The 26,532-nt window shown below is 40.8% G+C and overlaps 1 protein-coding gene across 11 annotated transcripts in view; it reads left to right on the top strand.

The window, feature by feature from the left end:
• BTRC (beta-transducin repeat containing E3 ubiquitin protein ligase) overlaps positions 1-26,532 on the top strand; it is a 118,305-nt gene that overhangs the window by 7,891 nt on the left and 83,882 nt on the right. For 3 of the 11 annotated variants that reach the window (XM_040563146.1, XM_040563143.1, XM_040563139.1), the window contains exon 2: positions 19,688-19,795. The exons of 2 other annotated variants lie outside the window; for them this stretch is intronic. In XM_040563146.1, coding sequence (XP_040419080.1) covers positions 19,688-19,795 — 108 coding nt within the window. Of the gene's footprint in view, positions 1-5,062; positions 5,201-5,617; positions 5,781-6,631; positions 6,717-8,384; positions 8,454-19,687; positions 19,796-26,532 lie in introns of all 11 variants that reach the window. 6 more of the 11 variants (XM_040563144.1, XM_040563138.1, XM_040563140.1 and 3 more) reach the window with 5 other exon arrangements.

The raw sequence follows: 26,532 nt of genomic DNA, 5'->3' as shown, positions 1-26,532 counted from the left end.
TGAATTCTGGTGTGGCTTTTTCCATCACCTGGCTTTATGTCCACACGTGGATTCTTGCAGTTTGTAGGAGTGCTCTTCTGATTCTTGCATCTAAGGACATAGTTATTCTTACAGTTTATGAGGTTTTTCAAATGGACGCGGATGGACTAAATACTCAGGGAAAAGGTGATGGTGGTCTTTGCGTGGGTACAAAGCAGGGCTTGACTGCGTTCTGACTGGAAAAGGAAGTCTTGAAGTTTCCAGGCTTGCCCCATTTGGCAGCCAAAGCAGTCTCTAGTTTCTTCAGAGAAAAATGGTCTAGTGTGGAAGTCTGTCATACAGTACAATCGCTCCCTCTCCACGCACATCATTTGTAATTTATTGTGAGAGCGTTGCAGAACAGAGCTGTGGTTATGTGGGAGTTGCTTTTGGTTTATGGATAGCTGGCCTTCAAATTCCTGTCTGATAGGAAGATGCTGTGATTCTCCAGAGGGGTGGTTCGTTGGATCTGCTGAATGCTCTTCCTTCTTGTATGCCAAAGCTCTCAACAGAACTGAGGGATGCAGCCAGCCATCATTCATCTCCTAAAAATTAGAACAATGAGAAGTGGGTGTAGTCTCGAGAACCAGGGATCGGTCTCATTTTAGAAGATGCTTCTTGGAAGCATCTCAGCAGTTTTCTGAAGAAACCTAGACGATGTTAACACCCTCTTCAAGTATGACAGAAGGTGTTTTCTGTTGCTAATAGGTTTAAAAGAAAAATCTGCATTCCCTCTGCATTTTTTGTAACTTTTTCCCTTTTTTTCCTCTTTTTGACTTGGATGACTCCAGTATAGCGCATTGTTTTTGTACTTTGTTACAGCTGTTTTTTATAAACGAGCAGAAATGTCTTGAGACTTTTCCACTTACAAGAGGATAATCATATATATCCGTATCTCACTGACCTTAAAAATAAGACTTTATGCAGAGGCAAAACAGTACAGAGCCCTTTAGTGACAGGAAAGATCTCCATGTGGCATCGGAGCAGGTTTTGTGGAGCATGGGTTTGAATCCCCTGTATTGGCTGTACTCTGTAGTCTCTTTTGCAACCTACTCAAAGGAGTTTCTTCAATGAGTAGAATTTTCTTTGATATGGTATTGTAGGGCTATTCCAAACTGTAGTATGTGATACCTAGAATCCTTATTCTTATTTTCCAGCTTAGCTTCATTCATGGCTAATTCATTCTCATTTGTTCTTGTGTCAGTGTTCTTGAGCTTAAACAGCTCTACTTGGTCCTCTGTGCTCATCTGGATATATTTGTGGGGAGCAGTTGTGTGCTCCTATTCTCTGGGTTGGATTTTTTCTTCCTTTTGCTTTTCCTCATGGGATGTTTTGTATAACATTTTATCATCTTAGCAGATCTTTTTAAACAGCTGCTGAATTTGATTAATCTACCTGGAACAAGAATGGTCAGAGCTATACACAGTATTCTATAGAGAGGTTTTATGGGTTCCTTGTACTAAAGCATTCATACTAATTTATTTCCGCAGAGAACTTTTCATATTATACATCCTGTAGTAGCATTTTTTGTTTTTGTGGCTTCATCTTACTGGTGAACCATGGCTGTCTAATGCATCTGAACATACCTCTAGGCCTATTCCCCTCTTCTCAGTTGCTGGGTGCCTAGGGAATAAGGGGAATAATGTTACTTTTTGATTTATACACATCTTGTGTTAGTTGTATTACTCAAATCTTCAGGATACCGTGCCCTATGTATTATGATGTCTCTTAACTTTTTCAGCAAATTTCATCAGTGCGTTGGTAATTCTCTTTTAGCGATTAATGAGAATATTTGAACGTTAATTCTAAGATTAATAATTGATTTCAACAAGGGTCAAATTGTACAGCTCGGTCGGTGGTTCTCCTTTTTCAAAATAACCTGTGATCCTCGACCCTCTTTAGTTTTTTATCCTCCTTACCACTCCGGTATTAATCCTAATCCTCTCCATTTTAACTAGTAACTTCCTACGTGTCATCTATCAAATGCTTAACTACTTCTAATTTGTCTGGACTTCAGTGATCTTCTTAAAGAAGAAGATTGGGTTAGTCTAGCACTAATTCTAATTTGTTCTAAATTGGGAGTAGATTTACTTCGGCCTCCCATGGTGAGTTCTTCATTTTGGCAATAGTTATCAGAACTTGGTCTTAGATTTCCTTTCTTGGGAGATGGTACGTACTGGTTTTTGTGTGTATGTATTTTTTACTATTATTTTTTTTTAAAGGTTGATCAGCCAATCCTGCAACGTTTCAGACTCGTTCTGGTTAGTCTTGTTACATGTACTTGTTCTGCATGAGGATGCTGCCAGAGACCTCCGATGAGGTATCTTCAGTTACTTCTGCTTTGTTCTTGCACCATAATCCCTCCTCCAAGACAATATATTTCCTAGGTACTCCTTGTTTTAAGGAAGCCTTTTCTCTAGTCAAGCCAGGCAAAGGATCATTTGCATCTTGTGCCAGTCTTGAGGAGCTGAGAACTGTCGTGGAGCTGACCTTAGTACAGGGCGTTTAGATTAGGAAAGGAGACCGAATACGTCCTGGTAAATACTCCGAGCAGTTATTTATGGGTTCCAAGTTACTTAGGAGTGAATAGGTTCCATGTTGTAATTGTAGCACAGTGCTTTGTGGGGGGAATTAATTGGGACAGAATGGCCGTTTTTGCAAAATGGAAGTTTTTTTGATCGTTTTATTGAACAGGAAAGTGTTTGGCTGGAGTGTTGTGTATTCAGAAGACTGACTACCTAACCAGAATGTTGTGGTTGAGTGCTGGATTTTGTTCTCGAAAGTGTTTCAATTTCTTTAGAAAAAAATAATTGTATTCCTCTTTAAAAATTTGTCTGCTTAATGTGAAATGCACATTTCCTTGCAGGATAGTTGGCACAGATCTCTAACCCATCTCTTCTGTATTGTTTTTTTGGTCTGCTACCTGGAATTGAGTAGGAAGTTGGGAAGGTAAAAGTGCTAGAGGTTCTTTACTGATTATGGAAATCATAGTTTTCCAGACTTCTTAATTTTGTTCACCTTGGCTCTATTTTTTTTCTCAAACACAAAATTTTTTATTCCTGATGCTCTTGAGTCATAATGAGAAATTAGTATCGAGGATGAGCTTTCCAGCTTTTATATGGGTTTAGGAAAAAGAGACAAGATATAGACTTAGAAAGCACTGTCTTAATTTTCTTGGGATTTAGACAAGCTTCTACCTTCTGTTTTGTACATAATGGATGCCACTATTCTTGTTGGATACTCTGCACAAGTCGAGACAGTGACATGAGATGTGGTTTCTCTTCGCCATTAGATTTTGTAGTCTTGAAGGGATTGAACTTGAATTTCAGATGTGAAATGTCCAGTGGATGTGAAATCAGGGATGCTTTTATGCATGGGCATGAGGAGGATGTCTTTATGCTGTGATAGCAAGCATGTTCACAGAGCTTGCTGTTACTTTGTCCTAAGATTAATGGAGTGCCATCACGGATCTCCATCTGGTTTTGGATGCTGTAGCTTAGCATTCCTGTGAGCCCTTAAGAAGGTATCCTGATGCTTCACCTTACTGAAGTAGCTTTCCTTGTAGCTGCAGCTCTTGCAGGCTATAAAAGCTTGTCTTTTTATCTGTCAAGGAATATAAATACGTGCTTGCCAATAAGTTGGTTTTGAACATATCCTGGTCAATACACTTCAGACAAATTCACTGAAGAACTAGAGCAGCCGTGTTCACCGTGTGCGGTGAATTCATTAAGCTTTCAGGCAGAGGCAGAGCCTACTGCTTGGGAGTGCTGTGTCCCTGAGGAGGAGTTCATGCATTGAATTGTTAGATCTACCAACCAGCTCAATGTCCTTCATCCCTTCTCCAAAATCCCAGAAACGCTTAGATGTTAGCAGCCTGTGGTTTTAGTATCAGAGAGTTGGTGGATTTCTCTCCTAATAATAATGAAAGAAATTGAAATCCTATCTGTTACTGTTGAATTAGAGTCCGCAGATTTAACGGTGCCTTATTTTGAGCAGTGCTTTGGGCAGTGGAATACGGTATCTGTTTGGGCCATGAGACAGTATGTTGTGCAGTAGGAATCCAATTTATTGCTGTAATGCATACAAACTCATTAACAAGTTCTAGGCCACGGGGGATATTTCCCTTTACTGTGAAAGTAATCTCAACTGGACAATCTTCAGTGCAACTGGCCATGCCCTCCCATGTCAGTGAGTGACAGATCTAATTCTGCCATTGTAGCCACGAGCCTCTTAGTTAATGGAGTCGTGAATATTGTTACTCAGAGGCAACCTTCAGAGTATTAAAATGCATTATTCCTCTTCTTCACTTGGTATTTGTCAAAACAAGGTGTTACATCTAATGAATGCAATGTTATCTTCAAATAAATACTTGGCTGTAGATCATAACTTAGAAGAAAGGAAAATAGAAGTAGCTTTACAGTTGCTCTGCGGTGACAGAGAGCGATGGGTTTAGCTTGCCTGCTTGAACGGTACGTGATGGAAACCCTGAGTCGGTGTCCTCTTTGAGGGGGAAGGAAGCATTATGGGTTCTATGATCAGATTCATAAAATCCTTAGTACGTACATATATTTCATATGAGTCTCATTTCCCCCCCTATTTCTTCTTACGTGGGAGCAGATAAAACGGAGAGGCAGCAGTACTGCTCTGCACGTACCATAGTAGGTTTCACTTTATAATTATCGCTCTGACATATTTATCTTTTCTTATGGAAGTGAAGATGCAGATATTTAAGAACCCTTCTTGCACAAAAAAGCCCAATTTCCGCTCAGTACTTAATTAGCACTTGTTTATGACACGGCATCTGATTTGATTTTCAAAACAAATTGCACAGTAAAGAGGCTGATATTTAAACTGTATAGTAACCACAGCTCCAGCTGTGACTCAAATATTGTAAGCCTTCAGGGGTTGTGTTTAGGCTTAGAAAATAGGAACTCAGGCCTGTAATTAAATGTCCTCTAAAAATCAGCCCTTTTAGGGAAGGGAAGAGGGTACCACTGAATATTAAATTACTGACTTGTTCTCAGAAATCATTCTGTTGTTCTAGGCCTTGCTGGGGATGGCAGAAATCAAATGGATTGAAAAGGGAAGAGTGGATTGCTAAAGGAAAGAAGCCAGTTAAGGGTTGGAAAAAACAAGATAGAAGTTAGTGGTTAGAGTGCTTGCCAAGTTACTTCTGAGGAAGGTGAGCACAGGGGTGGGTATTGAAAAAGAGAGAAAAAAATGTAGCAGCCTAACCTCTGGTCATGGAAAATGCTGGAGCAGACACTAAGAAAATAATATTACACTTCTGAATGATGCTGCAATCATGATCATAAACAGTGTGTGCTCATGAAAATCCAAAAATGAGTAGATCTTGCTGGGCAATTAATTGTGTCGCTGATAGAATTGCCTTGAATGGGTCGTAACTCTGGAGGATTTTAGTGTTGATTGATAAAATACTACAACTTTCAAACAAGATATTTGTCAGTGTTCCAGAGCTTTTAAAGGCTGGCAGGGGAAGAAGGATGATTTTATTTATTTATTTTAATTTAAAGGTTTAAAAAAAATAATTTTTTTTTTTAATAAAGGTACATGTGGGTTCCTCTTCTGTCACTTGCAGTTGCATGTCTGCTGTCATTTGGGCACAGAAATTCAGAAAGGTTTAACCAGATGTACTTACTCGTTTGTGCTGAAGAAGGCATTCCTGGGGTCATTCAAAGTGTGGCTATGAGAACCAAAGGCAACGTTTAGGAGACTGGTTGTAAAATAAAGTTTAGCCAATGGTGAGTGTATAAAAGTTAAATGCTGATGAGTTAGAGCTCCAGAGATTTTATTTAAGTTACGCTTTTCCATCAGTGCCTGCATTTGATGTGGATGGGGGCTCACCTGTGCACATATCCCCCTTCAACAGAATAAGCAGCATGTGTGGGTAGTGACATGCCTTGTACTGGTAAGATTTGCTTCTCTTCTGCATAGATTATTTTTAATAAATGGGGATAAGCTTATCAAATGTAGAGGAGCCGTGCCTCAGTGAGGTGCTTTTGCAAGTATGGTGATGGGTCTTGGTTTCTCCTGTTTGTGTATTTAACTCATCAGTATTGAAAAATAAATCAAGTTTACAGTAGCTGCTAATCTGCTGAAAGTCCTAATTACTTTTACTGCTGGTGCTCAAGCAATGAAGTCACAAAGAATTAGTGTTGCTAAGAGTAGTATAAATAAAAATACGGTGTTATCTTTGTTGTTGGAGACACTTCTGCATGGGAGTAATCCTGGTGGTTGCAAAAGATCTGTTAATATACTTACATGTTTGCAGCGCCAGGATCTTCAAATTAAATGGTTTAAATCATTCTTAAATCAGTTACTCAGACTACTCGAGGCTGCTGGGCTTTACAAACATTAAGCAGCATGCCAGTCCTAAGAGAAAGCTTTACTGTTGTCCTTTAATTTCCAGGCCAGGTGACCGAAACAGAGAAAGAAGCGAGGTCATTTTTCACAGATTTGTTGTGTGAACCTGGGCAGATCTGGGGCCGGTATTCAGGTCTTTACTCCCGACACTGATTTAACCAAAAGGTCATTATTTCTGCTTGTTTATGAAGGCTGTTTTTTTTTTTTTTTTCCTTTTTCCCCTTGTTAGGTATACCATGCTGTACAACTTCGAAAAAGCAACCGAAGCTCTTGAGCCAGATGTAAAATGTGGGTTTCTGTAGCCTTCTTGCTAGATAGGTAGGACGTCGTGTAGTTTCTTCCATTTTCAAAGCACGTAGGAATGTCAGCAGTTCCTCTCAGCAGACCTGTGAGGTGGGTTAAATAAGTGTTGTCCTCATTTTACAGTAGTAGAGAGACTAACCACCCATGAAGTTAGTGCTGAACTAAGGATTAGGTCTTGGAGCATGATGCTTCTAGCTGTGTAAGGAGTCCCCTAAAACATGGTTTGTTAATGTGTTAAGCATTGCAAGTCCAAGCTCAGCAGGTGAATGCCGTAACCAGATGTACTTGACTTTAATTTATCAGCACAATAGTGGTTATTAAAAATCATGTTTAACCGAGTTTACAGGCTAGGACACCAGGGCATAATCTTACAAGTATTTTGAAAGATTTAGGAGGATTTCAATTTCAGCTGGAGAGAAGCAAAGATAACTAAGGTTCAAAGTATATTTTGAAATCCTGTATGTGTACTTCTCTTTATAGGGAACACTTTCATATGTTCCAGTTCATGTTTTTGTTTCCAATTCCAAGGCTGAACTGCCTCCCTGCCATAGCTGTGAATATTAGTCATTCAGTGCTGACGCATTTTTCCTCTCTAACCAGTTCTAATTTTTAGTGTTACAAGTACCAAGGTGGACGCAGTTTGTACAAACTAAATACTGTGTTGACACAAGAACAAATGGGAACAAACTCACCTTGAATAGATCTATTCTGAAAATCAGATGTTTCCAGCCATCCAGAAGGAGAAGTGGGGACATGCGTCTGCTGTTTTAGAGGGAAATTTACAGTGAATTAAGAAAGGGACTGTGAAGTAATTGCCAGGAGTAAAAAGGATGGTGAACTTGGTGTCTGAGTGTGTCCTGTCTGGTCCTGTGGCTCAGATGTGACTTTAGTTCCTAAGCATCCCCTTTTCTGGGGGGCATGGTTAAATTCAAATAGTTTTGCAAATTCTCAGAATCTTGAATTGCAAATGAATATTATGACAGGTAAAGTTTCGTTTTTGTTACGTTTCTTTATTTGTAAGTTACACTATATGCTTTGTGCTTCCAGAGCGACTGGATATCTAGCCTTTTCCTCAAGCCGATAAGCATGGAATCAATAAAAAGGGAGGAGTTTATATTTGCCTCTCAGTTTGAGGCATAATTTATGATAGTGTGTGTGTGTGGTTTCCTGCTATTCCCATGTCAAGGCTGTACCTTTCCAGAGTTTTTCCATAATCTTTTCACACTGTCCAGTGTCTGGTCTGATTGTTGAGCAACTAAAAATGCTCTCATAGCCTGACTGCTGCTGTTTTGGTACCATTTAGCTTTACACATTGGCAAAAAAATCCTTAAAGGCTGTTAGTCTCTGGTGCTGCACCTACCACAGCTGCTGTGCTTATCCAAGTGCATTTGTGTGGGAATTGTGAAGAAATATCTCTATGTACCCAGCTGAAATGTAAAATGGTGGAAATTGTTAAAAAAAAAAAAGTGATGGATTTGTTAGGAGAGTGTTCCTAAAGCAGCTGATACCAGAGGTAATAAACAAAATCTGGGGACTAAACATTCGCATTTTTTTTGTAAATAAAATAAATAAATAAATAAATAAAAATCTGCATTGTTTAAAATACTCCAGAATTTAGCCTTAGGTTAGCTAGGTCCCAGTGTAAAAGGAGGTCTCTCTCTATGTCTATTCTCTCCTAGCCCCGAATACACATGCCAAAAGATGGATTCCAACTTTTATCTTCTGGATACCAAGCATGGCTAAAGCAGGTTGGACTGTATTATTGTTATTCATCTCATGTGAGGGACTGTGTTGGACACCTGTGCTTGTCTCATTAGTGAAGTGCGTAAATGAGGGTATAATGAAGTTACGGTGCCATGTTAGCTGATACCCTTCATAGCCATCACTGTTTTGTGTTTATGCATGCTGTGTTTGTATAACGTTTTTTCACAAGTCTTCTGAATGTGCACTCCTTGTAAATAAAAGTTCAAAAAGCAGTCACCTGAAAGCAGAAAGGATCAGAGTCCGAAAAGAAATCTGCAACAGCAGCTCGAATAACAGAATTAAAACGCGCCTTCAAACACAAAGCTGCGTGGCGGCGGCGTTGGTAATAATGGTGAGGCCAATGGGTTAAAACACGAGAGAATTGCATCGAGCGTCTAATTCAGGTCTGACTGGGTGAAACAAGTGCGGACATTCACTCACATCACATAACAATTGTGCAGTTTGACACAATCTGACACTGTGGGGACTCCCCGCTCAGAAGCGGCCCAGCGCTATATTGCTCCGGCTGTTATTAAAGGCCAGGCTTTAGTTGTCTCAGCAGTCTGCCTCTAGCAATTGCTGTCAGCTTTTTCACTTTTGCGAGTGAAAAATTCCCCCTTCAGAAAAAAATGGCTTAATTTACAAATTGCCTGTATCAATCTCTTCATCATACGTGTATCTTCACAAGAGGATCCGGCATCCTTCTGAATACGGGGCTTAAAGTTGCTGTTTCTGTCGAAAGCCAGAAAGATTGTGTTGTTATGGCAACAAAAGCTGGAAATATGAAAACAGCACAGATAAGCTGCATCCTGTTGTCGTGGCAACTGGAGTTGGGAAAATGATGAAAAGTGGTGGTGAAAGGATCCGTGGCGCTGTGAGCCCAACAGAAACAAAGAGACAAGTCACCTGTGTGGAGCGGGAGAGAATTAAAACCAACAGCAGCACAAAACCTTGAAACACCCGAGTTTCACTGCAGGTGCTAATGGGATGGCTTTGAGCCTCTCCAGTCTTGTCTCAGTATCTTCCAAGTAGTAAGTGGTGACGTGTTCGTGCAAGTTGCTCGCTGCTCTCAGTTTACATCGCCTTCTGGGAAACTGAGAAGAGCTCGAATGCTTATAAAAAGTTGGGCGTTGAGTCCCGGAGTACATTTGCAAACCAGTGCTTCAGATGAGTGATGTCTTGCAAAGGCAAAGCGTGGTTTGGAGCTTCTCTCTGAGAGCCCATCCCTCTCTGTCTGGAAGTCCCCACTAGCGAAGGTCAGCTGGGACACCGGAGCTAATGTTCTCTTGATTTAAACTTTGCTGAGCTGCAGGCAAGGTGTCTCAGAGGAATCTCAGCTCTGCAATTAACGTCTCTCAGAGCTCAAGTTTGTTGACCTATGGGGCATGGCATCAGTTTTCCTTATGTGGTAGGTTGCGAGAACAATAGGGAGAGGACTGTGTGGCTTTTCTGTTTTCTTTTACTTCTGAGGCAAACAGACCTGCATCTGTTCATGCTATGTTATGTTGTCAGTGCTCTGATGCAGGTGGGATATGTGCATTTTTGCCTCTGAAAAATACTTGGTGGGGGGGGAAAAAACAAACTCAAAGTGTTCAGCTAGCGAATTTCACATTAGGCAATCTCAAATAATAAAAGAACCTGCACATTTTTTTATACTCTTCTGTGTGGCTGCTTTCCTTTTGGTGTTTGGTTTACTGTTATTGGTCCTAAAGCCTTTATCTTAAATCTCCTTACTCCTCCTTGATCCAAGCAAAAGTTATAAACCTGTGCTTGTGCCACCAGCAGATGCTGTCTTGGAAATAGCTTTACTGTTCCAATTTGAGTGCTGTGATTTCACCACAGGACGTATATGGGTAAGGGAGTTGATACAACGGGTGGCAATTTTTGATCAAAAGGAAGAGCTCTCATAAGCAGAGAGGTTAATTTTTTGAGGTCAGGCTTATTTGCTTTAGGATATATATACAAAGGCCCTACCTGTAAGGTTCTTTAAAACCACGTATCGGAAAGAAAGCCACTTTTGATTTATTTAAAAGCAGCAATCTACATATGCATCCAGATGGAATGTTGTCTGTGCATCAGGTTTATCCCTCCTGGTGTCTGCCTTTTTAAAAGGATTCTAACATAATGATTTTTTTTTTCCTCGGTGTAGGTGAGTATTGATCTGCTGCCTGGCTTACACAGAATGCGGGAAGTATCCCAGTAACACATTGTATTAATGTGGGCTAAAAGCAGTTTATATTACAGATGAGGTGGAGGAAGATGGAGTTCTGCAAGACTGGACACATACTATAAATATCCATAAAACTGACAATTTTATCTAAAAACAGTGCTGGCTGGATTTGCGTATTTTCAGCCTACTTAAACTGGAGATAATAGTTGAACACTACCTGAGCATGGGTCGCCCACACTAATGTCATTACCCTCTGCCCTTTAATGGCAGCTTTTTCTATTTAATGTTGCTGTGCTGCAGCGGAGAGCTGTACTGTGTTCATATGTGGGCTAGAGGAAATATGATCCCGATGGCCAGAAATGTGTGTTGCTTTAAGAACAGGATTTTAAATAACCTGGAAAGCTCTTTTTACTCCAGCAGCTTCTTGTGAGTTTATCCTTTACAAAAAGGCAAACGCCTACAGTTATTTTATTTGGCCTTGATCTTTGGTTAATCCTTTCTTCAAATGGCTGCATTGTGCTGCTGGCAGCCTGTAACATCCCATCACCAGATGTTGACCCTTTGAAGACAGGCTGCCATTGACTCCTGAGGGAAGGACGGGGAGGACGGGGGTAATTTTAGTGTATAACTGCGGTCAGTAGACATGTTCCAATCCCTATATGATATTGATGCCTTCTATGATTTAAGCCAAAGTGAGAAATTGGGCAAATTAGGCTCTTAATTAGCTGAAACACTTGCAAGACATTATTTTGATTGCCTTAATAGGGAGGTTAGAAGTATCATTTTAAGTGGCTTGTGAAACGTGGTAATTCGGAGTTAAAGCTAATCCCTTCCCTTCGTATGCTATCATGAGCAAGTATGCATCACATAGGATATGTAATATAATGTGTTCATCTGAGCCTTTCTGCCTCCCACTGTCTTCTGGAGTAGAATTTTTAGAGCCAAGTTATAAACCTGTAAATGTGTTTTATGCTGGAAATTCTTGGTGCTACCTTGACTAGATTGGTACCAGCAAAGGCCAGCGTAATCAAACAAGGCGTTTGAGATACTAATGGTCTGCACTTCAGTCAAGTCAGCTGGAAAACAGGGTGGAAAAAGCAGGACTGGGGCAAAAACAGGATTCTTTCACTAGAACTGCACTTTCCTAGGAAAAAAAATGCAATGACTGGAAATACTTTGATTTTGTTCTAGTGGTTGATTTCATCATTTGGCATCTACTCTTTAACTTCTAAAACATATATTCTATTTTTGATGGTTCCATATGCTTTTTACAATCCAGATACTAATTCCTTGGGTGGAAAGTAGAAATAAGCTTTCTTTCTGAAGTTTGTTTTTAATACTTGGCATTCATGTAGTATTTTGAGAATGTCAAGTGCTTCAAAGACATACCTGTTATCCTCAGAACGCTTTTGTGTGGTATGTGCGTAACATAATAAACCTGAGAGATTTTCAGGAATTACACAAAATTAAAGATAGGGGAAAATCTAACAAAACATCCATTTAATCTCTGCACCGATGTAGGATTTTTCTCTGCAGTTTTTGTGATGGAACTCCAGACCTGACGTATACAAGTGTCTCAAGCTGAGGAGGCTTCAACTCATTTCTTAGAGTAGTAGGTTTGGGGGATTTTTTTTTTAAACCTCGTAGATGTTCAGGTCCAGCGATGCTCAAACAGTATATTGCTCTTTCTGCTTTTTGTTACGGAAGTGATTTACTGTTGCTCTCTTCTCCACTCCCTGTTGTTCAGTGTTTGGTGTTTGTGTGTCAGAGCTGCACAGTTAAGGACCCGTTCTGGTCTCTTAACACCCCTCAGGCAGGGTGGTTCTGTTGTCCTTGCCGTGCAGATGCGGGACTGAGATGCTGTGCTACTCTTTACTCAAGCACATGCAGAATGCCTGTTCAAAGAATTAGATTTTGGGTCTGCTGAGTCTCAGGCTGTCTCTTTCATCTTCTTCCATTTATCTCTTGTGACATGATAAGATTTTAAATTGTTAGAAGTTCCGACAAAATCAGGCTTTGGACATGATGGAATTTAATAGCAACTGTTTCTTCTCTAACTAGACCAAGAGCACCTCCATTTTAACCCGTCAGATAGTTGGCATGCTGTAGACCTTGATGAGATTGCTTTTAGTGAGTTTGGGTAGGTCTTGGGTTTAGCAACACCATCTTTGTTGCTTAAAGAAGCACGCACAAGTCTTTACTTGTTACACTCCTTAAGGATGGGTATGGCATCTGAATCAAAGCTCTGCAGGTGCACTGCTTTAGATAAATCAGCTTCCCAGATTAAAGAGCTGTAATTATGAAAACATTAGTATTGTCTAGTTCAGATATGATCTACATGAGTTCCCTCTAGCACTTGGCAACTGAGGATCTCATACACCTTATAGCTGGGAAATTGGCTCCTTTCTGGGGCACGTAAGTTCTGTTGATCTTGAATCCCAGAGCTCCAACAGCTCCAGTAACCACTCTTTGAGGGAAATGTTTCTTCACAAACATTTACCTAAAAGCTGTGATTTGATCCTCCCGGATCCTGTTCAGGTAAGAAAATATTTGGATAGCCTGAATATGTAATCCCTTTTCTACGTACCTTATCTTTGATATTTAAGAGCAGTTAGTGAACTGGAATCTCTTGTAAAAAGTTACTGTAAGCTAGGGAGTTACCAGAAGATTAGAGAAGAGTTTGCATAATATGTGTGCTCAGGAAAATTTACGGAGCAATTACATGAAAAGTGGGAGGCTAAGGGAAAAGAAATCATTTCCAGTGGTTTGAGCTGTTTGTGCACGACAGAGCTTGGGAACGCACTGAGCCCACGAGCCTTAGGGTGAGTGGGAAAACCTCTGCACTGGATTCAGTGATCAACATGGGTGTAAGAAGCCCAGCACCTCCTATGTTTGGAATAGAGGAAGAGTGCTGGGCTTGAACCCTGCTTTGAATCAACATCTGATTTGTGAGACCTGATTGTTCTGAAGAGTTCCGCAGGAACTAGGAACATACTCTCTGCTTTCCGAAAGTGAGGAGTTGGGTTGCTTGATTTGTAGATCATAAAAATGCTTCGAGGTCCCTTAGTACGGTAGCTCAATGACTTTTCTTACAGCAAAATAGGAACACACCACTTCTGATAGTCGCCATATGTGTGACCTAAATGCCTGAACACAATAGAAGCTGAGAAATTGTGAAAAGTGCTGGTTCTGACAGCAACGGTGTGTTGCCCTTCACGATTTTGGTGCAGTATGTACCAGCTGGAAGAGCTGACAGCTTGTGGGCTGGTTGAACCCTGGGAGATCCTTCTCACGGTCACACTTTGAGGAACGTTGTAGTTTCTTCTTCATTTTATAACTTAATCTTTTTACTATGGAAAAACAGCCAAGAAGTCAGTGATGAAGAAAGTCAGCATTATTTTAAGTGCAGAGAACCAGTGGTCTGGAGTATTAAGGAGGTGTAAATTCTAACTCTAGTTTTTGGCTTAATTAAGACTACAGATTTAAAAGTTTTTTTTGTTTGTTTGTTTGTTTTTTCAAATGAAAAAAAGACAAACTTTTGGAGAAACTTATAAAAGTATTAATTTGCTCTGAGCCATGCTAGTCTCTTTGGTAAGTTCATAATTAGGCAGGATTTTTTTTTTAAATGGGTATTTTTGTCTCTCAGGTATATAAGTGCTCCATAAATGGTAAATCTGTATTCATACGTTGAGGGTTTTTAAAGGCATATTATTTACACAATTCACTGAAATGGCTCCTCTGAAAGCTGGGTGGCTCTCTCATGTAATTACGTATTTAGCATGCCTTGTATCCACAGTTCGGATGGGGGGGGGGGGAAGAGAGAAAAAATAAAGCCCCACAAAGAACTACTAAAAATAATTCATTCCATTTTTGTGTTTTTTTGAGGCTATATCATACAACTTTTTCACGGTTAAGAACCCAATAGGATCAAGTGCTACTGAAGCTAAAAAAATGAAATATATTTGGCAGATTTTTAATTGTGAAAGCACGCAGGTTGCACTGGGGATTTCTTTTCTCTGTATCTATGTCATATATTTAATCAAAGGGAGTACCTATCTGAACAGCAGAGAGAAGAAATATAAGACATATTTTAACTTTTATGTATATATGAGAGGTCAAAAGGATGAAAATTAGACCAAAGAAATAAACCCAAATCACTCTTTAGCAAGAAGCAAATTTCTGGGATTAAGTTTCATGACACCAACATTTGTAATGTAAATAGCAGCTGCCTTATCTAATATATTTTATATGATGTATTGCATTCTGTGGTGACAGGAATAGTGCACATCAGACACAGTGTGAAAGTGATGTGTGTTATATTTTTGGCCTTGGCTTAGTTAAATATGTGGCCAAAAAAAGTAGAAGAGGAACTGAGTGGGCATGAAAGGTTTGGGGTTTGTCCTCCTGCTTTTTATGTTGTGTTATAAAATAATCATGAATATTAAGGATCCTAGTAACATCTGAGCATTTATTTGATAAAGCATTGTAAAGGGTCAAAATTCCTAAGGCATACTTCCTACATTTAGATTTAAAAGGCATATAGGAAACAGTACTCTGAAAGAGACTTCTTCAAGGAGAATTGTACTTCCCAGCCATCCCATGTTTGACTTTGCAAGTGATGAAATGTGGAAAGACCTGTCTCATCACTCAGGCCTGGTGTATCTAGTTTTACTATGTTTTCGAGTGTCCCTTTATTTTATTTGCTGCAGTTTGCATGGTAGAATTTGTAGTAATTCTCTTTGCCTCTTGTCCCGATTTTAGTAATATTTACCAATTGTGCCCTGTTTCTGTTTCTCTTTGTACAACCCTGTCCACTTCCATCGCTTATGATCAGTGGGACCAAACAGCTAAAGCCCCTTTTCTCTGTTTTTAAACTCTTCATCTTCTCTTGTCAACATGTCAGATTCTACTTGTGCTCCTTAATGAAAATATTGCGTGAACAGGATCTTAATTCCCATCTCCCAGGAGAAGAAATTGTATTGATTTATCTCAAGAGCTGAACTACATAAAGCACTGGACAGGGTGCTAGAAGAGGAATAATTCTGAACTAGGAAAGGATTGAAATAGATATGGTTAGCAGCTGAAGTTAGTCTTGTGTACAGTTGACCAAAATTAGCAATTGGAACAACAAAAAAAAGGGGTTTCCTTTTTGGCTTTGCCACTGACTTGTTATGTTGTGCACAAATATATGTTATGTTGCCTGTAAATCAAAGGCATTTCATGTGCACAGGTTATCACAAGGCTGAGTGCAGGGTTCAGCAATGCCTAGTAGGTTATTGCCCTTTAGTATGTAAAAAAGGGCAACGATTAAAGGCTTTAATGCTATATTACTGTCTAATTAAGATCTCCAAAGTGTTTATAAAGAAAATATCCTTAAACTAGTGTTCAATTTTTGTTGCTGTTTACAGTGAGTTCAGTAAAGTGCGTTTGTATTTTCACACCTTCTGTGCACTTTAGTTGTAAAGTGTGGCAGTTCAACAACTTCAGTTTTTTCCTCATGTAGAACCACTTAGTTTTAGAGGAGAAGGTGATATATTTCTGACCCGTAATGTAATTTACTAAAACTGTGTTAGTTACCGGTAGTATATTGTATTTGCTGAAGGACCAGAAGAGAACAAATTTGATCAAAAAGCAGCCTGAAATTGTAGCGTATAATCTTGTAATGCAATAGGAAATAAAGTAAATAACCAGTTTTTAGCAGTGGCAAAAGTTTAGCCAATGAATGTGTACCGAGATTTGTCTTTAGGACATCAAATAATTGGAATAGAGGGTAGGCTATTAGTGGCGAAACATCTGATGTAGTCAAAAATGTTCTTGCAGTATAGTTACAAGAACAGTTGGATAGGTTAAAATATGGCTTCCCTTCAGCTCAGCGTCACTGCCCACTCAGCTCAGCCTATTTTAATTCAAAGCAAGGCAAGCCCATTTAATCACCAGTGGAGCAGCTGGTACCAGCCTCTGTCAGGAGGATGCTGAACTTGCTTCAAACTCTGTTCTCTGCGTTTCTGTAGTGGGAAGACATATTTCAAGAGTTCAGGGAACAGGACTTAGAAACAGAGAAAGAAATGTGTATTTTGTCAAATAATTCCGTATCTAATGCCACTTATTGTCTCCTAAAGATGCTTAGCTGTTATAAATTAAAAGCTTTGCACCACTGGGTCAGGAAGGCGCACAGACATCCGAAGTATTAATGCAATTGGGAGAAAGGAAGGTGGAGAGGCTGCTGCACCCCAGCCCAGTACTTAGCAAGCAGTATCAGCATTCCCATTTGGCTGCGGTCCAACCTCTGTGCCTCCGTATCTTTGTTTTGAAGAATCGATGTGGATTGACTGGAGTTCAGGAGAGGATTTTGTCAGTCAGCTTTCAAGCAGAGAACGCAGAGGCCAGTCCCTTGTTTGTGGAGCTGACAGTACAAAAGTGAGCATTTGACACATGGCTTGCTCCGTGGATGGGGACAGAGGCTGTTGAGATTTTTCTGAGATCAGGCTGTAAATGAAGTTGTTCTGTTGGGTCACTCATCTGATTTACACACAAGCTGTTTCTATTGAAGCACCTGGGGCCTTTTGTTCATGCTTGTGAATAAGCCTCTTTCAGTCACCAGCAGTAATTTAGAGCCTGTGCTTCCTTCAATAGGTAACAGGCAAGAACAGCAATGGCATTTTCTCCCAGTGTGTGTGCAACTTCCCACCTTCTTTTTTTTTAAGCTGGGTAACAGAACTGTTTCAGTAATGTGAATTTTGTTACATACCAGAGCAGATTCAGAAGTCATCTAAGGTGTTGGTAATTGTTCACTGTGTACTTCCTAGTTCTGGAATAATACTCAGCAGTGAGAGCACATGGGTGAGTACCAGTGTCCTCTGCAGACGCAGGGAGTTCGGCAGAAAAGACCTTCAATGTTTTCCTTTCTGGTGGCAATTTTAGAGGAACATAACGTTGTAATTGCCCTGGCACAATGGAGAGCCCGAGCTGCTGCTTGTAGTGACTCCATCCGACTGGAGTCGTCTCTCACATCAACTTTGAGGCAACATGAGCGAGCATTGCTGCAGAGTGGTCCTCCTTTTTTCTGCCTCTCTTTCCGTGCTTTGCTCAGTACATATATTTAAAGAAACCTCTTTTATTTTGCCAAACCTGCTTCAGTGGCAATCAGGTCTTCATCTAGTTCATCACGGCAGGATGGAAGATTGAGTGAGCCCAAGGAGTGGGACAGCCAGGGAAGAGGGACTAAGGCTGGGGCAAGCCTTTGCTAACAAGTCTTTATGCACACAAGAAAACATGGGATAGTTATTGTCTTTTTTTTCTTTTATTTGTATCATGTCTTGAACCTTAGGATGGATAATGGTAAACAGCTGATGCTTACCCAGTAAATTTGCTGTATGTCATCAGGGATACCACGTTGTCCTCAATCTCCTTTGTTACTGTGACGTTCTTTTAGAGTGTTGACAGCCAGCTTTGATTGAAGTAAATATTAAATTGGATAAAAGGTTAACTGTAGATGTACACTTGATTATTTTTTTTTTAAGGCTGATCATCACAACAGCTTTAATAGCTGGAGCGATACACATTACATTGCAAAGAAGAGATTGCTGGCATTTGGAAGGTGCTTGTAGGTGGGAGTGAGTGTCTCCTGGAAGGCTAGGATGGCAGACAGGGAAGTATCGCTCAGTTCTGGTGCCTGTTACAATATTCTGGCTCTAATTTTTTGTCTCCAGGAAAGGCATTATCTCACGTGAGGAGTAATATTATAAAGTACTCATGTTCTTGAGTTCCCGTTTCTTTGTAAGGTGAAGAGGTTTTAAAAGAGAAAAATGAGGTGGGGAATTTATTTTAAGGTACCATAGACTTCCAGAAAGCACATTTGTATAGGTTCTGTACCCCAGCAATCTTCTAATACTATTTCTGGAACAGCAGCATAAATTGTGACAAAATACACCAAAGAATGTGGTGATGGACAGGGTTAATCTCTCTGGCTGTCTACACACTGCCGAATTATGAATGTTGATGATCACCTTTCTGCTCAGAGATGGGTTTTGTTGCTCCTACATAGTAATCTAGTGCAAGATTTTCTAGCCCTCTTAAGAGCAGCAAGAAATGGTGGCTCAAAAGGCAGCTGTCATTTCATACCCATTCCAGCTGCCCTTTCCACTCGGATTTCTTCCCATCCCCCTTTAAAAAAAAAAAAAAAAAAAGTGTTGCAAAAAGGAAGAGTGCAAGGGTTTGAAATCTCTAGCATCTAATCTGTCACATCCTCCAGTTTTCATAGCTAGCTGCCCATTTACAATGTACTTGTTTTTCTCTGCCTTACCAGTAATTAGACAAATGCAGCAGTGCTTATGGCATCAAAAATTCTCTGGCTGGTAAAAGCAATAGCTGTCATAACGCATCCCTAGATTCAGCAGTAGCGATTTAAAATGAATAAGCAACTCTCTGTATTTCAGGAAGTAAGGGCTTTAACTATACAAAATGGTTTGTATTTTCCTTGACTGGCTGCTTTGGCTCCTTTTTTTTTTGTATTTGTGTGTTTCGAATTTTTGTTGTAATAATTGTATTTTATTTCATGAATAACAAGGCAAGCAGAAACACAAAATCCTATAAAGTGTCACCAAGTTCCTGTTCACCTTGACCTGCAGGTTTCTCCTTCTAAACCCCAGTGTACAAAAAGCCTGTTCTTTCCCTGCCAGTATTCCATTTAAAGTTGTCATTTGCTTTTCTGCTTCCCTTGCGGAATTGCTTGCTTTGTGCTGTTTTGTGTCTGGAATGTGCTATGCATGGGGAAGAGGTCTGCTTAATTGGAAGGGAACTTTTTTTAGTGAAAAAACTTGCACATTGGTGTAGAAAATTGATCAAAAAATTACTCTCCTGATCCATAATGCCTTTTTCTTGCTACTCTGACATCCGTAAAGCTTCTCGGAAGGAAAGTGTCACCAGCAGTTTGTGTTCTCTTAAAGATGTCTCAGTCTTTAAGGCCAGTTGCAGTCGTGTTGATGCCATTTGGCTAAGCCTTGAAAGTTCCTGTAACCTGTGCCATCCTGTCTCATACAGTCCCATCTCATAGTTGTCCTTTCTCTGCAGTGCTCTATGCCCAGATCTCTGTGGCTGGGCTGCTCCAGCCTGGCGGACAGCATGCCCTCGCTGCGATGCCTGTATAACCCAGGGACTGGCGCACTCCCAGCTTTCCAGGTACTTTCTGTCTCTCCACGCTCCTTCTTTTCTCTCCGTCCCTGTATGTGTGCATCTGCTTTTCTACTTCGTTTGCTTTACCTTCATTTATTCTGCTCCATACTGTATGCCTCTCCTTTGTCATTCAGAGCTCCTCTAGTATTTAAACCCATCTTGCGTAGATACAGGGTGGCTTAGTAGTGGGGCATTTCCATTTCTTTGATTTAATATAATTATTTTGTCTAAATTGGCTTGGTACCATCATCTTTTCCGTTGGCTTTCAGTTGTGTCAAAAATATAGCACTTAATTATATTTGGCAAACAGTATCCATCACGCAGTCTCCAATCTGGCTATTCATCCAGTGATTCCCTTCCTATCGAAATTTTCTGTGTGCCATTTGGAGGACTGAGGGGGCGGGTTCATTGCCACAGTGATAACTGATGCCAGCGTTTGTTTCCTTCAAGTTTGTTAGCAGTAGTCTGGGCACTTTGACTATAGAAAATTTTTGTACAAGTAAGCTGTCAATCAAATGGCAAGTAAAGGAACCTGGTTTTCTTTGGTCTCCGCACTTCTTAGTTAAGCTTTTCTCAGTCATGAGACAGCTTTTTGCTGGACAGGGTTTGTTCAGATGCTTTAGGTGACCAGTGACTCTTATAAAATTGAGTTACTCTCCTGTGGGTGAAGCAGCTGGTAGGTTAGTGTCTAGAAACCCAGCTAAAGCTCAAGATTGTTGCAAGCATTTTATGATGGCAAGTGGGTACAAAAAGGAGAGCAGTGGAGACTGGACTGCAGAGATGTTATGTTCTTATCAGATGCTCTCTGGGTGATTGTGTGTGAACTGCAGTGTCTGGGGCACCTTAGAAGTATTTCTGGAGAGAGTGTGCTCATTTGAGCTCATGGTAGCATGAATGTTTATTTCAGGGTTTGTGCTGCTGGATTTGTTGACCTAACCTGTGGCAGAGAGTTTTATTCACCAGCATCTTGCAAAACCAGGCATAATGAATAGGCTAGGATCGTCCTGAAAATTTCAGAATCATTTTGTTGGGAGTTCGTTACCCGCTTCTAAAGGGTAGCGTGCAAAGATAATTTCGAATTTGGCTGCCAGCTTCCAGGACTAGGAGAGTACTGTGGAAATAATCGTCTCAGTCTCAGGGGAGGCTTAAGTGTATTACATCATTTTGCTGCAACTCTTTTTTGCTGACCCAGCACTAGCACTGATGGACTCTGGAAGGTGTCCTGCCAGGCCTCCTCTGCTAAAGCAGCAAGCCTTTAGTGGAGCTTTCCATGGGGGAGGGGGAAGAAGACTTTTTATTAGTCTAAGAGGACTCTGGAGACAACAGGCAGAATTTAGAATCCTACTTCTAATCCTGATTTGCATAATTTGGCTAAATCGGATGGGCCTCATTTTTGGGGCTTTCTGCTGTTGAATAAATCTCAGATCTCTTTAAGCTCAGGTTTTAGATAACCTTAGCAGTATATCGAAAGCAATTTATAAACTCAAACTGTGACTTCTTTCTACTTTGAATTATTTTTGATTACTCACAATAAATGTATATTACAAAGGGGAAGGGGAACTCGCCTCTTTTAGCTCAAGATGTTCTCGATAATGATAGCTATGTACAGTAACTTTTCTGCTAATATGGTGCGTTGATATTTGGGGTCAAATGAGTCAGAAGCTGAACCGTTTACCGTGTATTGCCTTCTTGGAAGTGGATCAGGACTTTGACATTTGCATTCCTGCAGATTTAGCAAAACATTTCCATGGGTATTTAGTGACTATGGGAATTGGGGAAGGCTGCCTCACTTGCCTTCTAAAATGGTATACTAGTAGTCTTCTTAGCACTGACTCTGCCGAGGAATTCATTTAGTGCCTATTGAGAAACTAAATGCCAGTAACAGCTTCTGCAGCAATGAGTCATCCATATTTCAGCCCATTTTTTTCAATGGGCTTTGATCCCCATTAGCTTGCATGGTCTGCAGAAAACTCCCCTCCAGGAGGCATGGCTTCTGCATTTTCCAGTGCAGTAGTCTAAATGGGAGTGGTTTAAACCTGCTTGAAGCTGTGATACTGAAATATTTCATCGTTCTTTAATGCTTTCTTTGGTATTGAATCTTCAGGAAAGCATTAAAGACTTCTTTGTACCCCAGCAAATTTTCCTCATATTAAGTTATTTTATTTTTTTCGCTAGCAAGCTTGAAGTAACTGGAGAAGCATATCAATGTTCTTTGCTTGTGGCAAAAGAGAAGGTGCCATCTGGAAGGCTACTTAGTCACTGCTGAATTTGTCTAGTTATTTACATGCTTACCTTCAGATGCTCAGACAGAAATGTTGAAACAGGCTCTTTTTGAATAGCTCAGTTAAAGCCCTGCTGACTCCTCATGGGAAACATTGGCAGATAGTCGATTTAGAGATGATTCTGTTAATATGTCAGATAACTTCATTTTTCTTCTTTGTGTGTTTTTATTATCGGAGACACTTCTGTGAAAACAGGATCTTCTGGTTCCTTAGCTCCATTTGGCAATCCTCGCACAGTGGGAAAGGTTTTAAGGCTAAACCCAGGAATGGGGGATTAAGGAGCTAGGAACAGTTGTTTTTTTAAACATCTTTTATCTCAGGGCTTGGCAACCGATAGTCTGTTGTGTAACTGAATTTCATAGAGATCATGGTGAAAGAAGGCAGCAAATTGGAACATGAACTCTGATAAGGCTTTGTGGGAGGGGGTTAAAAAGGGTGCTTAAAAAAAGAGAAAAAGGCCAGCCATTTCATTTTCAGTGTCTTGGATGCTGTACTGTCACTCTGCAAAACAACTGAAAGCTAGGTTGCAAGTAGATTCTTCAAATAATAATAATAAAAAAAACTTAGAGTATATTTTTCCTAGAAATCCATGTTTCTGAAGTTTCCAGATGTGCCAACAGGTGCCTGTTTTCATGACATTTTTCGTTTGAAGATAATTACTTTCCCCTTTTTAAAATATTTTCCATGCATGCTTACAGGACTCAGCTTATGTTATTTTTCATAGTCACAGTTCTTTGAAAATTCTGATTTACAGTTACACCCATCAACGATGCTAAGAAAATGATTGCATTAAACCTTTCAGGTTTGCAGAAGACCATAATATTTCCTTTAATTTATTTCTGTAGGCTACTGTATGAATGTAGACTCTTAAGGAGCAATTTAAAAGTCTTGCCAAAGGTTATGTATCAGGGTAATCACAGAGAACAGACCATCATCTCTTCATTTTTACCCAATTGACACTGCTTACAAATATTGGATCCAGTGTAGGTTGTAAGTGTTTTGGGACAAGAGTCATGCATTAATTTATTTTTTTTTTTGTCTGGAGCCTAGGCACCAGTGAAAAAGCAAAAAGTGGTCTAATCAGCTTTATTTTGCTGGATCTGAAACTCTTATTTCTGTAATGGACTCTAGTAGTTGAAAAGGAGAATTGACTTTCTTGTGTTGGAGGTAGCAGCCTCTTGTTGAATGAATATGGAAGCGCTTTTCTCTGGAATGCCAGAAATTCACATTTTGCCTTACTTGAAGTGAAGGCTTTGGTCATAAAGAATGGCACACCAGGCTGTGTTAAATGAAGAAGAGTGCGTTCTGCTTGGTTTTGCAGAAGCAAAGTGTGTTCCTTGTTTGAGGCAGAAGTCTCTCTGTCCTGGTTGAGGAATGCATGGCCATCCTGCTGTATTAGTCAAATTGAAGTAAACAGGAGGGTATTTAAGGTTCTGCAGTATGGATGTGATTTACACTGCTCCTCTTCTTTGGACAGAGATCGCTTTTGGAGAAAGGTGAGTGTCAAAGATGTAAATAGTCTGGTGTAATGAAAGCTTGTTGCACCCTTGAGGAAGAAATGAACTAGTTTCTCAGATTATTTTTACATCTATTTTATTTTTAATTGTTAGAAATGGTCATTCTTGATTTCCTTCAGATTGCTCATGCCTCTTACGTTGAAAGTTGGCATTTTATTGCTGAGAAATGCAGAGTAAATGTGAGTAGTAGTCACAGTAGTACTTTATTTATGGCCTTACAAGGAGGTTAAAGCCAAAGTCTTGGGGGTGGTCAAGCTGTGCATGCTCAGAAATGCGTTTGTGAGAAATGAATTTGGAGGAAGACCTTTACTGGTAGGTGGAGTTGGGTACCTTAGTGGGGAGAGAGATGGGGTGGTGTCCAGTCAACACGCCCCACCAGCCTCAAGATGCGGCCTCCCTCGACCAAGGCTGCTTTGTATTCCCCGCTCTCGTGCTCTCCCAGTGGCAGTGTGAAATGTGCCCGTGGGCTGTTTGCAGCGAGCCTCTAAAACAGAATGGTAATTTTGGTGGCTAATAGCCAGAGCATGTGGCTGCAGCACCCCCCGGCTGGCGGCAGGCTCTCCCCTGTTTATGATCGTAGTTAGGTGGCCCCCAACTGTTTACAAGACAGCAGAGGTGAGATCTTTGATTGACAAGTCAGAAATGCATTAGATCATTCCCTCTGCCAGTCTCTGGTTCATGCTGTTAAAAATGTCAGCCTCTCCAAGTTTGAATGGCAGCCCGAGGGCCTCAGAAGCTTTTTGTTTTCTGAGATGGAAACACAAATTGGATGTGTGCCTGAGCGCTTCATCCTGGGCTGTAATTTCATCTTTTAGCTAAGAACCACAAGGTACATGAGCAAAGCACCCTGTAAACAATAATACTGGGGAAAAAAATAAACAAGGTCGTGTTTCTGGTACGTTGATCCACCGGTGTCCTGACCTCTATCACGTTGAACATCTCCACTCTGATTGCTGTTCCCTTTGGCATTACAATGAGAGGAGAGAGACTGACACGGGAGGCAAAGATTTAAAGTTGCAGTGTTGTTGCACATTCCTTGTATTGGCTATGAAATATTGAACTGCCACAATGTGACACCTGGTTTTTTAAGCAAAGTTTCTTGTTGGAGGTGTTCGGCATCCATTTCTCATGTTTCTCCTCATCTTACCACCTGGCAGGAGCGATTATAAAGGCATGAGAGGGGATAAGAGAAGGAGCAGAAACGAAGCCAAATTAATTGCGCAATTTTTGCACTTGGCTCCAGCCCTCATTCAGGAGCATAATTTTAGGAAGACCGAGAGAGGTTATCTGAGGCTGGGATTTTAGATTTTAAAGAAAGTAAAGCCACTGCCCTGTGGACAGAGAACAGGTTTGGTAAAAAAAAAAAAATATTTAGGGTTTAAATCTGGTGACCTTGATGTCTGGCAGCAGCGCTACGGCTGGGCTGGGAAGCACACAGCTCACCTGGCCTCGGGATGGAGCTGCGAGGTCTCAGCTCTAGCAGCAGCAACACAGAGCCTTCCCCCCATTTAGGGGGCAAAGTGGAGACTTTTGGGGGTTGGGAGTAAATGACAATTTAGCAGTTGGGAATGGCATTTATTCTTTTGCACTTTTTTTCTGTTAGTTCCTCGAGCTAGGCGCCGAGCACTTAGTGCGAGATGCTGCCCTTGCTTAAGGGCTTAAGCCACCTTATAGCTGAAAATTCCCTGCACCCTGTTCTGGTTTCTGTACCATGGGCTCTTCAGGGAAGAAGAGGGCAAGGTCTTCAGTGCACTGCCATTACTTTGGCCGATTGCTGTCGAAAACAGAACAAAACTCTCCCCACCAAGCCCGCCTTTCGCCTCCGTCCCTCGTTAGGAGGCAGGGAGGTGCGCGCAGGCGGCCTGCCGACCGCCATCCAGGTACTTCTAAACCTAGCTCCAGCTCCTAAGGATCGCGAACATCTGCTTGGAGGTACTGCGGAGCTCCACAACGCGCTAATTGAATTACTCTTTTTTTTTTTTTTTTTTTTTTTTTTCCGGAGCCGCAGCCTGCGCTAATTGAATTAGGAGCCGCCTCAGCGCATGTGTGAGGCCTGGCGCGGCCTGTGCTGCTCCCCGCCGGCCCCGCCGGGTACTGCACGGCCTCACGGGCCCGGCGCCCGGGCGCTCTTGGGTGGCGTTTTTTTTTTTTTTTTCCCGAAATAAATTCCCATTTAACGTTTTAGTCACTCGTCGTGTAAATATCGGAAGCGCCGATCTAATCGTGATAAGCATTGATCTAACCGTAATCTTTCTCGCTTCAGGCGGAGCAAGGAGGGATTAAGCGCAGCCCGCTGCGGTCCCCTGGTAGCAATAATAAATATTTCGGTGTGTTCCTGCAGGAGTTAGCACGGAGCAGTCGGTAAAGCGCTCGGCATGGGCATCCCTTCGGGTTTGAGGACTCCGTGAGCAGTGCTTCGGAGGCAGCCAGGTGCACCAGATCAGTTTTGCCTGTTTCTGCAGAACTACCACGGAGCCAATACCACAACAAATACAGTTTTAATTAAAAAATTAAAATATGGAACTTTACCATGAATTTGGGGAAGTCACCAAGTACTTTGTCATCCAATACTTAAGCCAGTGCTGGTCAGAATTCAGTGACCTTTGTAAAATACAACATACAGAGATAGTCCTAAATAACTTTAAATGCATGCATATATAGGGAGAACAAAATTAAATATTCCTTCAGTGAAATCAGGTACCTAGCTGATTCCATGCAGATTCCAGGGGGGCAAACCCAGATCCTCAGAGGAAAAATACACTTGCTCTATCTTCAAATTCCTAGCTTGGAGAGAGACATATTTTTTTTTTTATACTGCATGGGTTGGGTTTCTTTTTATTTCTTCAGTTTTCTGTTGGCTGCTACTTATTTCATGCATAAAAATAGTCAGACATGCTTTCTTACCTAGAGAACCCAATTACTCAGTTTTCCAAAAAAAAAAATT

The sequence above is a fragment of the Cygnus olor genome, chromosome 7 (assembly GCF_009769625.2).
Source record: "Cygnus olor isolate bCygOlo1 chromosome 7, bCygOlo1.pri.v2, whole genome shotgun sequence".
Taxonomy (NCBI): Eukaryota; Metazoa; Chordata; class Aves; order Anseriformes; family Anatidae; genus Cygnus; species Cygnus olor.
Note: the sequence above shows the minus strand (reverse complement) of the source record. Positions and strands in the feature narration are given on the sequence as shown.